Source organism: Cavia porcellus, unplaced genomic scaffold (assembly GCF_034190915.1).
Source record: "Cavia porcellus strain 051 isolate PalLab524CR breed Dunkin Hartley unplaced genomic scaffold, mCavPor4.1 scaffold_20, whole genome shotgun sequence".
Taxonomy (NCBI): domain Eukaryota; kingdom Metazoa; phylum Chordata; class Mammalia; order Rodentia; family Caviidae; genus Cavia; species Cavia porcellus.
This window is the reverse complement of record NW_026947503.1, coordinates 54,810,005-54,823,051: the sequence shown is the minus strand read 5'-3', so window position 1 is coordinate 54,823,051 and position 13,047 is coordinate 54,810,005. Positions and strand designations below refer to the sequence as shown.

Below are 13,047 nucleotides of genomic sequence, written 5' to 3'. Positions count from 1 at the left end.
ATTTTGGCATGCCTTACTTTTCACTGATGTGTTCTTGATCTTGTTTAATTTTAATTGCCTTATAATTGTAAGTATTTATAGGGTACCATGTAATTTTTTTATTTCTGTAAATATTGTGCATTGTTCATTTCAGTGTAATCATTTTTTATCTCTTCAAACAATTATCATTTTTTGTGGAGATGTTTAGAATACTTTTAGCTTCTTTTTGAAACATAGAGTACATTATTGTTACCTGTAGTTACTCTTTTGTGCAGTAGAACACTAAAATTTGTTACTTCTGTCTGACTGTGTATTAGTACCCATGAATATTTGGGGTTTATTTCAGAATATTTATTACTCAAAAACAGTTTTTTTTTTTTAACTCAGAATTTGATCCCTCATGACATTTATGATTTCTACCATTCTTATAACGTAGATGTTTAAATGTTTAGATGTTTAAATCTCGATTTTTAAAAATATATATAGATTTGAAGTTGATTCTTAGACTCATTTTCAACATCCCAAATATCCTTTTGTAATACTTGATAAGATGGAGACATTGTTTTTTTCTTTTTTTCCTTTTTTTTTTTGTCTTTTTCCTTTTTATTGGTACCAGGGATCAAACTCACAACTGCCTGCTTGCAAGGCAGGTGCTTATGCCGCTGAGCTAAATCCCCAGCCCCCTGTTTTTTTCTTTATAAGCACATTTCACTCATTGGTTCGAGGGATTGATTTTTAGTTTGTCTTTTTCTCAGTGCAGATACATGCCTTTTAATGTTGAGATTTCAGGTACTGTTTAGGTGATAAGACAGTTGTTCTTTTCACTTTCAACTGCTGTGTCTGCCAATTTCTTTCTTTGCTGTTCCTCCTCTATATTTGTGTGTGGACTCCCCTTACCCCACCACTAATGTATTACTTTTTGAAATTGAAAACCAGCAGCCATTATTTCTGGACTGTTTGACAATTAAAATTTATTTCCCCTTTCTATGCACAAATGTATTACCACAGGGAGCTTTGTAATTTAAGTCTATGACATAAAACCACCTGATATACCACTTGGCCCATACAATAAAGAGAAATAACATATTTTTATATAATCATGTTTGTGTAAATTAAATTACATCATGCATTGGTGTTGAATTATGACTAGCAACTTGCCTGTTATTATATGTAATGGTAAGAATCCAGAGAGAGAATTTTAGTATTTCTTTTCTCTCCTATCACACCTTAAATATGTTACTTATCTTAGTACTGTAGCCGTGTGGGAGTTCTAGGCAATATGTACAACTGTTCAGTTTTGATGGTGCAAACAACAAACCCAAACGTTTTGTATTTTATATGTATATCTTTTATACATTCACATGTAAGTATATGTGTTTAATTGTATATTTTTGTATATAGGTCTTTTGTAGCCAATTGCTTACAGATGTGATTTAATGTATGTAGCTGATATAGATAAAGCATACCAAAAATCTAAAGTAGAAAAACTAGAAGTTTTAACAGTTTAATCCCACAATAACTAACAAAGAAGCAGCTTCTCAAAGGCCTCCATGTGGGTTCAGACCTTTGAGGGCAGTGAGAGAGGGATCTGCTGCCACACAATGGAGCAGTGAGGTGTGCTGGGGAAGCCTGAGGGGGTTTTAACCATCTTGATTGAAAACAAAGATGTCTGTTTTTTTATTTCTGTGTCTTTCATTGTAGAGGATTTGTGGATGATTCAGTGTAACTCCAAATTCCAGTTGGTGTATCTCACACCAGACAGGGAAAGATAAGCTCTAGCAGACAGTTGCTTCTGATTCATCTTTCTTACTAAATGTATACCCGTGATTAGAGAATCCAGTTAATTTTAAAGGCTTATGAGGGAAGGTAGCTCTTTGCCAGTTCTTTTCTTATTTGGATGAAATAAGTAAAATAATGTCATTAGCTGTAAAGAGAGATTTGATCTTTTGTTCTTTGAAATCATGCATTCATATATATACTCCAATCCCTCAAAACATTACCCTTTCCTTCTACTAGAGATGAAGATGACATCAATGATGTGACTTCCATGGCAGGAGTCAACCTCAGTGAAGAAAATGCCTGCATCTTACAAACAAACTCTGAATTGGTCGGCACACTCATTCAGTCATGCAAAGATGAACCGTTTCTTTTTATTGGAGCTCTACAAAAGAGAATCTTAGACATTGGTAAGTAGGGAATTATGATCATTGACCTGTGTGGTGGACCTCCTGGATGACTCTCCTTGAGTAAAGAATACTTACCTCCATTTTTGCTACAGGTGGCCCTATTTCCACATACTAATTGATATGTACAGAGCTGGCTAGGACATTTCCTTTTCCCTTTATTTGGCTGTAAGCAGTGTAAATAGGGCTGGCTGAGGTGCTGATGCATAATCTTTGAAGTTAGGCAACAGTCACTGTTTCCCCACTTCAAAAAATATGGTTGAGCTGGGGGGACAAAGATAAGAGATAAGAGGCTGTGATTTACCAGGCAGAAAAGTTTACATTCAGCATCAGAGCTGAATCTCTCAAAACAGTAAATATTACCTAGGTTGTGTTATTCAGATTAGTATTTTTGCCTTCTCTCTGCATATTGCAGAGATGATTTGAGGCCTCCTACCTAGCTCAGCTCAGAGTACTCACATGCTTCCCACCATTCTCATAGTTATTCATCCTTAAGCCACTGCCTTCTTCACAAGTTAATAAAATCCAAGTTGGGCGCTGGGTTGAGGCCTTTGTTCTGATGAATCTTCTTGACCAGACTTAGGGCCACATGGCTCCCCGTGACTATAAATATGTCTTAGTGTCTGCATTCTTGCCGTGGGCTGCACTAGAAGTGGTAGATTGGAATTAAGTTATTGGAGATCTAATAATTTTTCCATGGGATTAGAAAGATAAACTTCCTGGACTGAGATGAGAACTGGAAAGGATTTTTCTACAGACCTCAAAGGGATGTTCAGTGAAAGTGTTATCAAAAAAGCCTGGGACTCTAAGACTTAAATGCGGTTCTACAAGTAATCAAGATTTCCTGGGTGTTATAAAAAGAAGTGTTTTGTTTTAGAACTTACTAATATAGTCTAAATCATATAACCTATGTTTTCTGGTTTAGATAATAGAAATCAGTATTCTTATTTCCTGATGGGGTAATAGACATGTGTATTTTTACAGTAAGTATATAATGTTTAATTTTTTCTGTACTGGTCTTCCTTGGTTGGCTATTGGGCAGATGTGTGTACAAATATATGCTTATATTATATGTTTGTGTTTATGAAATAAAGATGACGAGATTATTGGTTTTTAAACTTAGATTCAATATCACGTGAAAGTCTGCAGTCTCTCCATATTAACTAAAAAAGGGGAAAGGTTAGGGAGAGATTTCTGTGTGAGTTATACCATTTTTTGTGTCTATACTCTAGTACTTTCCAAAATCACCTTTTCTTCTTTATCCATGTCAGATTCTAGGGACAGGTACCAATGAGTTTTGAGTATACCTGAGTTAGATAGAAACCTTTGTGTTTTATATTGAAGGCTTAATAATAAATGTGATGATTTCTGATTTTTCTTCACCCATGATATATTTAAGGATTACTGTTCCTTTACTTCACAAGTAAATGTTTGAGCTGCCATATGCTGCACAAGTGACCATTTTTTCATTTCTCATTTAAACAAAGAATATATTTCTTTTATTATGAACAGCTAGAATATATGAGTAGTTCAATAGGTAAGAATTAAAAATGCCTATAAAACATTTGCTGTTTGCTCGTTTTTTCCTGCTTCTGTCTTTTTCTCTCCTTCCTCTTCTGTCTTTTCTAGTCTCTCCTACTTTCTTCTTTGCATGTATATTTTGTACTGCACAGGTGCCAGCGCCTTGGTTTTGGAATAAGTTCAAGCTCCTTCCTGTGGTGGCTTAGAAAGTTTACTGATGTTTTAACTCCTTCATGCCATCAAGTTATATAAAGCATTGGTAGACTAGAAAATGTGTAAAGTTTATTAATTTTCCTCTTCTTCCAATTTTCATTTCTAGTTTGATTTAAACTGTGATTGTATGATAAAACTTTTTTTTTTTTTAGCATTTAAAGGTCATTTTTGATCATTTATGACAGAGATTGGCCCCTTTTTTTCTCCATGGGCTGCTTGATAAATATTTGCATTCTCTGTCACAGCTTCTAGGCTCTGCTATCCTAGGGCAAAAGAACCATAGACAAAAACAATAAGCAGAGAGTCAAGACTGTTATCTTACTCAGCTGGGGCTGCCATAACAAAATACTATAAACTACAAGGCTCACAGGACAGGCATTTGCTTCTCATTGAGCTGAAGGTAGCAGTTTGAGATCAGGGTGCCAACAGAGTTGGGTTTTGGTAAAGGCCCCCCTGCTGGTTTTCAGAGAGCTGTCTTTTTGCTCTGCTCTCATGGGATAGAGAGATCTCTCTGACTTCTCCTTGGCCTGTTCATCAGGGATTTACTTGTATGTCTTTATTAGCCTCTGATGGTCCCACTTCAAATATCATCACAGGGGATAGGGTTTCAGCATAAACTAGGGGAGAGGGGCTAACATTCAGCCCAATGCAGTTGTATTATCATAAAACTTTATTCACAAAAAAAGATGAGATTTAGCTTGTTGGCCATAGTTTGATAAACTAAGTTTAGGAGAATAAGGTGACAATTGTTTTCATTTTTATTTGTTTATAATAAAACTCAAACTTGTCATATAATAAGATGGTAGGGCCAGGGATTTAGCTCAGTGGCTCAAATGCTTGCCTGCTAAGTGCCAAGGTTGTGAGTTTGATCTCTGCTACCAAAAAAAAAAAGGTAAACTGCAACTATTTAAGCTTTTTGTTTTTTTAAAGTGAAACTACAGAGCAAATGATGTTCATGTATTTCTAGGAATGTTTTCCACTCAATAAAATTCCTTCTGTATAGATGAAGTAATCAAGGCCACTACTTAAACAGAAATTATTTTTGGTTTTTGTTTTTTGGTACCAGAGATCGAACACACGACCTTGTACTTGCCTAGCATGCACTTGTGCTGCTGAGTCCTAAACAGAAATTATATTATCCGAAGCTTTTTAAAAAATATTTTTCTACTTGAATGTTAGGATATTAAATGATAATTTTTTGTAATTGCCTAAATTAAACCATGCAGATGTTTATAATAAAGTCAGTGGTAAGCTTGCAAGCACTGACTATGGAATATGGTAGATCTTCTTCAGTTACGGTGATGGTAAACAAAGAGTATTTTTCTTAAAAGGGAGAAAATTTTTATTGTATTTAACTTAATAACTTTAAGTCATGTTTTATCACCAGTCTAGTGAAGGTGTATTTTAGAGCATTTACTGTTCTTTAACCATGGAATTGCTTGTTAAAGTTAGCACTTGGTTACTTTTAATGTTTTAAAAATATAGTCTGCCTGTGTATGTGTTTTCTTAGTTTTCTATTTTGAGACAAGTTCTCACTAGTTGCTGAGACTGGCCTGGACCTTGTGATTCTCCTGCCTCAGCCTGCCTGCTGAATAGCTGGGTTTATAGGCACGTGCTGGTATGCTTAGCTAAATATATGAATTTTTAAACATTGGATGTTTTGTAAGTACGTTTGAAATTAGTTTCAAAGCTTCCTTTCTCCAAACATAAATATTCTTAAAAACTCATTTTAAAATTTTGAGCAGAGAATGACATATTATACCGTATCCACCTTGTATTTAATTAATCATTGAACTATTTTGCAATTTTACTACTCCTACAGAACTCCTGGTTTGTTTATGGGAAGGCTTTTTTTTTTGTACTGGGGATCGAACTCATGACTACACCTGCAGGGCAGGTGCTTATGCTGTTGAGCTAAATCCTTGGCCTTGTGAAGGGTTTTAATAGTGTAAATTTCACTGTATAGTGTATTTTCCCCTCTACTGGACCTCTACTGGATTCTGAAATTAGGCGTGAATTCAGCCTTGCAGTAAGATAGTGAATTATAGTTTGAAGGCTTGGATTAGGAGAAGTTGGATAATTGTGTGTGTTTTGCCTATCTGGTTTACTATAGGCCGTGTTTTGAATTCATGTTTGATATTGTGATAATATCAAAGTATATTTAAAAGTTGTTGGCTTAAGTGAAACATATTTTTGCTGTAGTTATACACCCTTTGATGAGAGTTTGACTGCTTCATATAAGTTGGTATGCAAGTCAGAAATTTTAAATTCTTGTACTTACACACATATGTTAAAAAGAATCATAATTGCAGTTTTAAAAGCTCATTTAAATTAGACCGCCTAATTGCCTGCATCTTTAGATTTAGATCTCTGTTGATACAGGTGGTTTCACTGTATCTGAGAAATACTAGTTAAATACTAATAAGGTTAATTTATAAATGAACCTGTGTCTTTACATATGTGGTCTAAATTGTTTCCCTGAAACTTTCTAGTTAGCAAACAGTAGAAAAAAGTTATTCAAAGAAGAGACAAGCTATTCATATGGATGGGTGAAACAATGAAGCTTTGAACCCATATCATCTTATAAATTGCTTACCAGGTCAAATCAGAACATTAATGTAAAACATAGGCATGATTGTTAATGGACAAAAACAGTATAGGTGTATCTTATAGACAAGACATTAACAGAGATTTCCAATCTGTAGTCATTGAAATAAATGCCATAAATTGTTAACAGTGTCAAACAGGGTGAAATAGAATTTTCTATTTTTTTTTAATTACTAAAATTAACAGAGTAGGGCACTAATTTCTGCAGTTACCATTTTTCTCCCTGAACAGTAGACTTGATTTGTGTTCTTATTAACTTTGTCCTATAAATGACCTTGTGAGAAGAATGATTCTAGAGGCTAAGTGAAACAATGTCTGTATTTTCTAAGGCTTCAGGCTAGGTTTTATTAATGTAATGTCTTAAGATCTTTGAAGTTGTGACTTTACCAGGAAAATTATAATCTCCAAACCTTTATTCATAATGGGTATGACTTCCAGGGGAACAGAATACCTGCTGTGCTAATTATTTCAATTATCAGCCACTACTAAAACATGCAATGGATTTTCTCTGCTTCCACAGGTAAAAAGCATGACATTACAGAATTTAACTCTGATGCTGTGAACTTGATCTCCCATGCAACACAAGAGAGATTACGAGGCCTTCTAGAAAAACTGACTACAATTGCTCAGCATCGAATGACTACTTACAAGGTAAAGGAAATCACTAAAGGAGTATATACTCCTGTCTCTCTTCTGTAATGCTAAAGGTAGTTTTGTGAGCATGGATTCATATTGTACATATATTTTCAAAGGAATGATTGAAACTTGTATTTCATGTTAGTGGAAAATCAAAAGTCTTCTTCTTAATTGGCTTCAAATATGCTTGCAAGACAAATAAAATACCATTGGAAATGGTATCCGAAGCTTGTATGCTAGAATAGTTTGGAATATGCATGTGTTCTGCCTGAGGCTTTTCATGCTCCAGGGTTCAGCTGGGAAGGAGGATTTATTAGGTTGGAATATTGGCTACTTGTGTTCTCTTCAGTGGTCTGGACTCTGCCAGCATTCCTGTTCCTTTCGGAAAGTTAAATGATTTCATTGAGTGCTAATACTGGTGCCAATCATTACAATTACTGGCTACTTTTATAAAAAATGAAATGCACAAATAGCTTGTCTTGTCCCTAGTAATATGAACTAAACCATTTGCCATTCATTATTAAGATGAAAGCAGTTGATATATTTGAATTGTAATTTTGGAGGATGACAGGTAAATTGGATGATAAATTAAAACAACTGGAATAAAAGAAAATCTTTTCCTTCTTTATCTAAAACATTGATAACTAGATTTTTAACACAATGGAGAATAGGTAACCTTGTGAAGTTTTGAGTACCGGGTTTTGAGTTTGCAAGAATGGTGATTGCATGGCTCTCTAGCCATAGACTGAGAAGACTCCAGGAAAATATTGGCTATCGTAGCACAAGTAAATTCTCTGGAAGAATCTTTCTGTTTTCCTTCCTTTTTGCTTTGGTTAAAGAACTTTGGAAGGACTATATATAGTTCTAGAGGTCCTTGGTTGCACAAATCTTTGTGAGAATTTTCTAAGCTGACTTAAAATATGTGATCACCTAGAAAAAAGCCTATGGAAAAATAAGGTAGCAGGTGTGTGTGTGTGTGTGTGTGTGTGCTTCTAGGATTTTGTTCATTTCTTTGTTATCCAATTTGTGGACCAATCAATTTCATACTTTTTTGATTCTTTTTATTTATGTAAGGTCAGTACTAATAATCCCACTTTCATTTCTGATTGTAGGTTTTCACATTTTCTGTCTGTGTCAGCCTAGTTAATGAATTTTTTTTTTTTTGGTCAACTTTAGCTTTCGTTAATTTTCTCTATTTTTCTATTCTTCTTCACTTAGAGCAACACTAGTCTATTATTTTCTTCTTTCTATCTTTGGGTTTAGGTTGCTATTCTATTTTTAATTCTATAAGGTGTAGGTGTAGGTTGTTGATTTTAGATGTTTCTTTTCTAACGTAAGTATTTACTGCTATAAATTTCCCTCTGCATACTGCTATCACTGCATACTAAGAGTTTTGGTTTGTTATGGTTTGTTATGTTTTCATTTTCATTTGTCTCTTAAGTTTGTTTCTTGAGATCTCTTTGATCCATTGGAAGATACGGTGTTTAATTTCCACGTTCGTGGTTTTTTTTCAGTTTTCCTTCTGTCTATGATTTTATTTATTTGTTTGTTTTTTGGTTTCATTTTATTGTGATCAGAGAAGATACTTTGTATAATTTAAACATTTTATATTTTTTGAGGCTTATTTTATAGCATGAAGTCTGGAAAAACTTCCACATGCACCGCAGCAGAATTAGTGTTCTGTTTTAGTTGGGTGTTGGGTTGATACATGTGTTAGATATGTTAGCTGGATTGTAATGTTAAGGAATGTGTTTCCTTGTTGATTGTCAATCTAGATTACTATCCATTATTGAAAGCAGGGTATTAACAAGTCTTCAGCTATTAGAAGAGTGGTGGAATAGATGCTTAGTGTGCAAGGAGTCCTAGCCAATCCCCAATACTACCAAAAATAGTTTCCAGTACTGCTTGCTTCATTTGTACATACATGAAATTCTGTTAATAGATACATCTATATTAGGTATCTTCTATTACTGTAACAGTTATCTGAGACCATCAATTTAAATGGGGAAAATTTTATTTTGGCTCACAGTTTTGAAGGTTCCACTCATACAGTTGATACCATTGCTTTTGGGCTTGTGGCTAGGCAGCACATCATGGCAGGCATATGCATAGTGGAACAAAGTTGCTGATTTCATCATAACCAAATAGCAAAAAATAGCAAGAGGGGCTAAGGTCCCAATAAATAGTTCCTTGAAGAGAGTGTCCCAGTGACCTGACTTCCTTCTGCTTGGTCCCACCTCACTTCCCATCACCATTGGCAGGGGCCTAAGTCTGCAACACATGGGACTTGGGGAGACCTTCAAGATAGAAAGTATTGCAGTGTCCTTGCTGAATTGACTCTTTCATCATTGTATCAAGTGCTGTCTTCTTATCTCTCTTTTTTTTCTAAATTAAGAAACAAGGTCTTACTGTGTTATCCCGGGTGGACCCTAAATTCCTGGGCTCAAGTGGACCTCCCAAGAAGCTAGAAATATGGGTCCATGCCACCACTCCCAGCTTGTTCTTTTTTTTTTTTTTCTTTTTAAAACAAATTTTACTTAAAGTCTGCTTGTCTAATGTTATTATAAACAGAAGTGCTTTATTTTTTTCATGGAGTATCTTTTTTAAATTTCACTTTCAAGTTACATGTATGTTTTTATTTAAAGTGAGACTTTTGTAGATAGCATATAGTTGGATCATGGTTTTAATTCATTCTGTCACTCCCTGGTTTTTGATTGGTGAGTTTAATCCATTTACATTTAAAGTAATTACTGATAGGAAAAGTGTTTTCTGTATTCTTTCCAATGTTTTTTTTGACCCTCACTTTTCCCATTACTACTGTCTTTTGCATTTGATTGTTTTTGTTTTGTGTTATTTGATTTCTTCTATTGTGTGTGACTTTTTAGTTATTTTCTTAGTGGTTTTCATGGAAGCTATAATTAAAATTCTAAAGCTAGCCAGATGTGGTGGTGTGTGCCTGTAATCACAGCACTTGGGAAGCTGAGGCAGGAAGATCATTATGAGTTTGAGACCACTTTGGGCTTCACAGTGAGCTCAAAGCCAGCCTGAAATGCGTAACTAGACCACATGTCAAAAAGACATAAATAAATAAATAAATTTTTTTAAAAATCCAAAATCTACAGAAATCTAGTATAAATTGATTCTAGCTTATCTTCAGCTTTGTGGGGAAATCAGTCTTTTTCCTTGTAACTTTTAGAAGTATGTCCTAATTTTTTACATCAGGATTTTCCCACTCCTCCCTTACTCTCATTGTTCTTTCAGAAATAGGAGAGTATATCACCATTTATATTGAGAGAGTTCTATAAAACGGGACTGAGGATGTACTCAGTGGCGAGTGCCTGTCTCGTGTGTGTAAGGCTGTGTTGGCCAGCTTTTGGGGCCCAAGGAAATTTTTGCAGGTGTGGTCCCTAGGTTAAAGAATACACAGGTGCATGACATCAGCAACAGCAGGCAGCATCGAGAATAGCAGAGCACAAGAGCGCAGAGCACCTGGGTTTTTATTGTATCATTCCTATACAGGTTGGTACCTCATATTTACATTCTTTCATGCTAGCCTCATTAGTGCCTGCGTAAATGTCTACTACTAAGTCATGACCCCATATATCCCACTGTGCACTTGTGTTGGACAGCGGGGTCACATACTCAGGTTTTCTTAGACACCCCTGAGCTTTGAAGCAGCCTGAGTTGGTTCCCTACAAGCTGTGGTTTCCATCTTTAGCACTATAAAAACAGTAGCAAAAACAACAAAAACCAAAACAAAAGGCCAAATACATAATATATACAATTTAGTGTATACAATTTAGCAATATATACAATTTAGGGCTTAGTGAAGGTGCTATTTAAAGTTCTATTGAGGTAGTTTTAGACATGATTTTTCTGTTTTACTTCACTAGCCTGTGTTCCAAGGATTTAGTTGCCCTAGGCAAAATGGGTAATATCTATGCCACCTGGAAGACCTCAGTAACTTAGCTTAAAGCTAAAACCTCCTTAATCCTATCTTCTATACTGCCTACTCTGATTTTTCCCTGCTCACGTTTCCCTACACATTGCTTCATACAGCTAAGGATATTGTCTAAATTTACACACTCAGAAGGGCAGAAAGGATGTCATCGTCCTTTAAACAGAAATAGTAATCATTTAATTATATTTGAAGTTAGTTCAAAAACACCCTTATTTTATAGGCCTTAATTGTAATAATCTTTGGATTATAGATTTAGCTCTGACTTTGTATTTCAGCTTATATTTGTTAGGATTTATTTTTATCTATACAATATTTTGAAATTCTACTCCATGAATTATATAAAAATGCAAGCCACTATTATTAAAAGCAAAATCCCACCATCTCTTTACACTCTTGAAATCCATTTGCTTTTGATAATGTTTTACCTGGTTAGGTATAATTCTCTAATCATAGGCCATAAACTGAGATTTGAGTAAAGAAGTGGAAAGTGACATATGAAAGAGAGCTTTTGATCTGGCTGCCAGGTGTTTTCCCACTAAAGATATATTACAGTCTTCTGTATGCCTGTGGCTAAGGGGGAAGTTTCATTGTTTTCCAGTTGGAAGGTATTAGAGTGTTTCCTTTAGGTGGGATTCACTTGATGGTGTTGATACCATTAGGACTCGGTCATTATATTTTTCACTGCTAAGCCATTTAATATGTAGTGGCCCTAAGATTGCAAAGCCCTACTCTGTTGGTGCATGAAGAGTTCAGTTAATGGGATCTACTGAGACAGGAAGGAACACCTGTTCTCCTGTTCTCCTGTTTTTTAAAGAAAGTTAGCGACTCAATAGGACTAGGGGAGGTACTTCTTTGTTTAATAGTATCTGGAATTAAAAAGAAAGAATGCATTATACCAGAGGCAGTTGTATCTGTGTTGGAAGAGAAAGAGTAATTTACCATGGGAATGTGATAGGGTTAAAATTTAGAAAGTCTGCACTCCTTTTTGATTTAGTGTTTGTTGTCTCTTTTAAATTAAATCCTGTCAGTAAGAGGGCCTGAGCACATGACTGGTAAAGATGAAGTATTTTAGAGACCACTGTTACTATGTTTAATCTCTAAGGTTGACCTGTAATGTATTCCATATTCTATCTTATATTATTTAACTTTAAAAAAAACATTTAGGAATTCTTTTCATGTTAAATATGAAGTAAAACAAGTAGCATGAATACATCCTTGTTCCTTAAACTATGTAATACTCTTTTGATCTACCTAAATACCCACAATAAAATTTAATTTAAAAAGAATCTTGGGCATATGAAATCTCTGGGTTAATTGAATCAACCAGAAGCATGGGGATAAAGCAGAGATGGGAATAAAGCAGAGGTGGGGATGAGGGTGTGCTGTCCCCTGATCTCCAGGCCTGGCACTCACTATCCAACTAAATATTTCAGTTTTTCTGCTGTCTAGACCCCCTCGGCTCTCTGAATTATGGAGCTGAGTAGAAGGCTCGGTGTCCTAAGTGTGGACTGGGAAGAGTCCCAGGATCCTACCACCAAACCCAATAAACCACACACACTAGGTACTGTATATATATTATCAAGAGAGGTGGTTATTGTGAAGAGAATTGGAAAATACTTAGATTGGAAAGCACTGTTTTATACTGTGGCATAGCAGAACAAACAGAACAGTTTGAATCTTATTTTATGGAACACTTAAGACATGTAATTATACTTCTACCATCGTGCTTAATAAATTCATAAATTTTATAAATTCATAAATTTTGTACTTAATTTTTGGGCTACAGTTTATGTCCAAATTCACACCTTAAGTGAATCCTCTGAGTTTCAGGATTTTGACACTTGCCAGTTAGTCTTTTTTTTTTGTATGGGGGATCAAACTCGCGACCTCCTGCTTGTCTGGCAGGCGCTTATGCCACTGAGCTAAATCCCCAGCCAATATCTTGTA

The 13,047-nt window shown here is 35.1% G+C and overlaps 1 protein-coding gene across 1 annotated transcript in view; it reads left to right on the top strand.

Moving 5' to 3' along the window:
- Positions 1-13,047, top strand: part of Taf4b (TATA-box binding protein associated factor 4b) — a 130,278-nt gene that overhangs the window by 72,953 nt on the left and 44,278 nt on the right. Inside the window, exons 10-11 of the mRNA XM_063231824.1 lie at positions 1,996-2,165; positions 7,024-7,154. Coding sequence (XP_063087894.1) covers positions 1,996-2,165; positions 7,024-7,154 — 301 coding nt within the window. The remainder of the gene's footprint in view (positions 1-1,995; positions 2,166-7,023; positions 7,155-13,047) is intronic.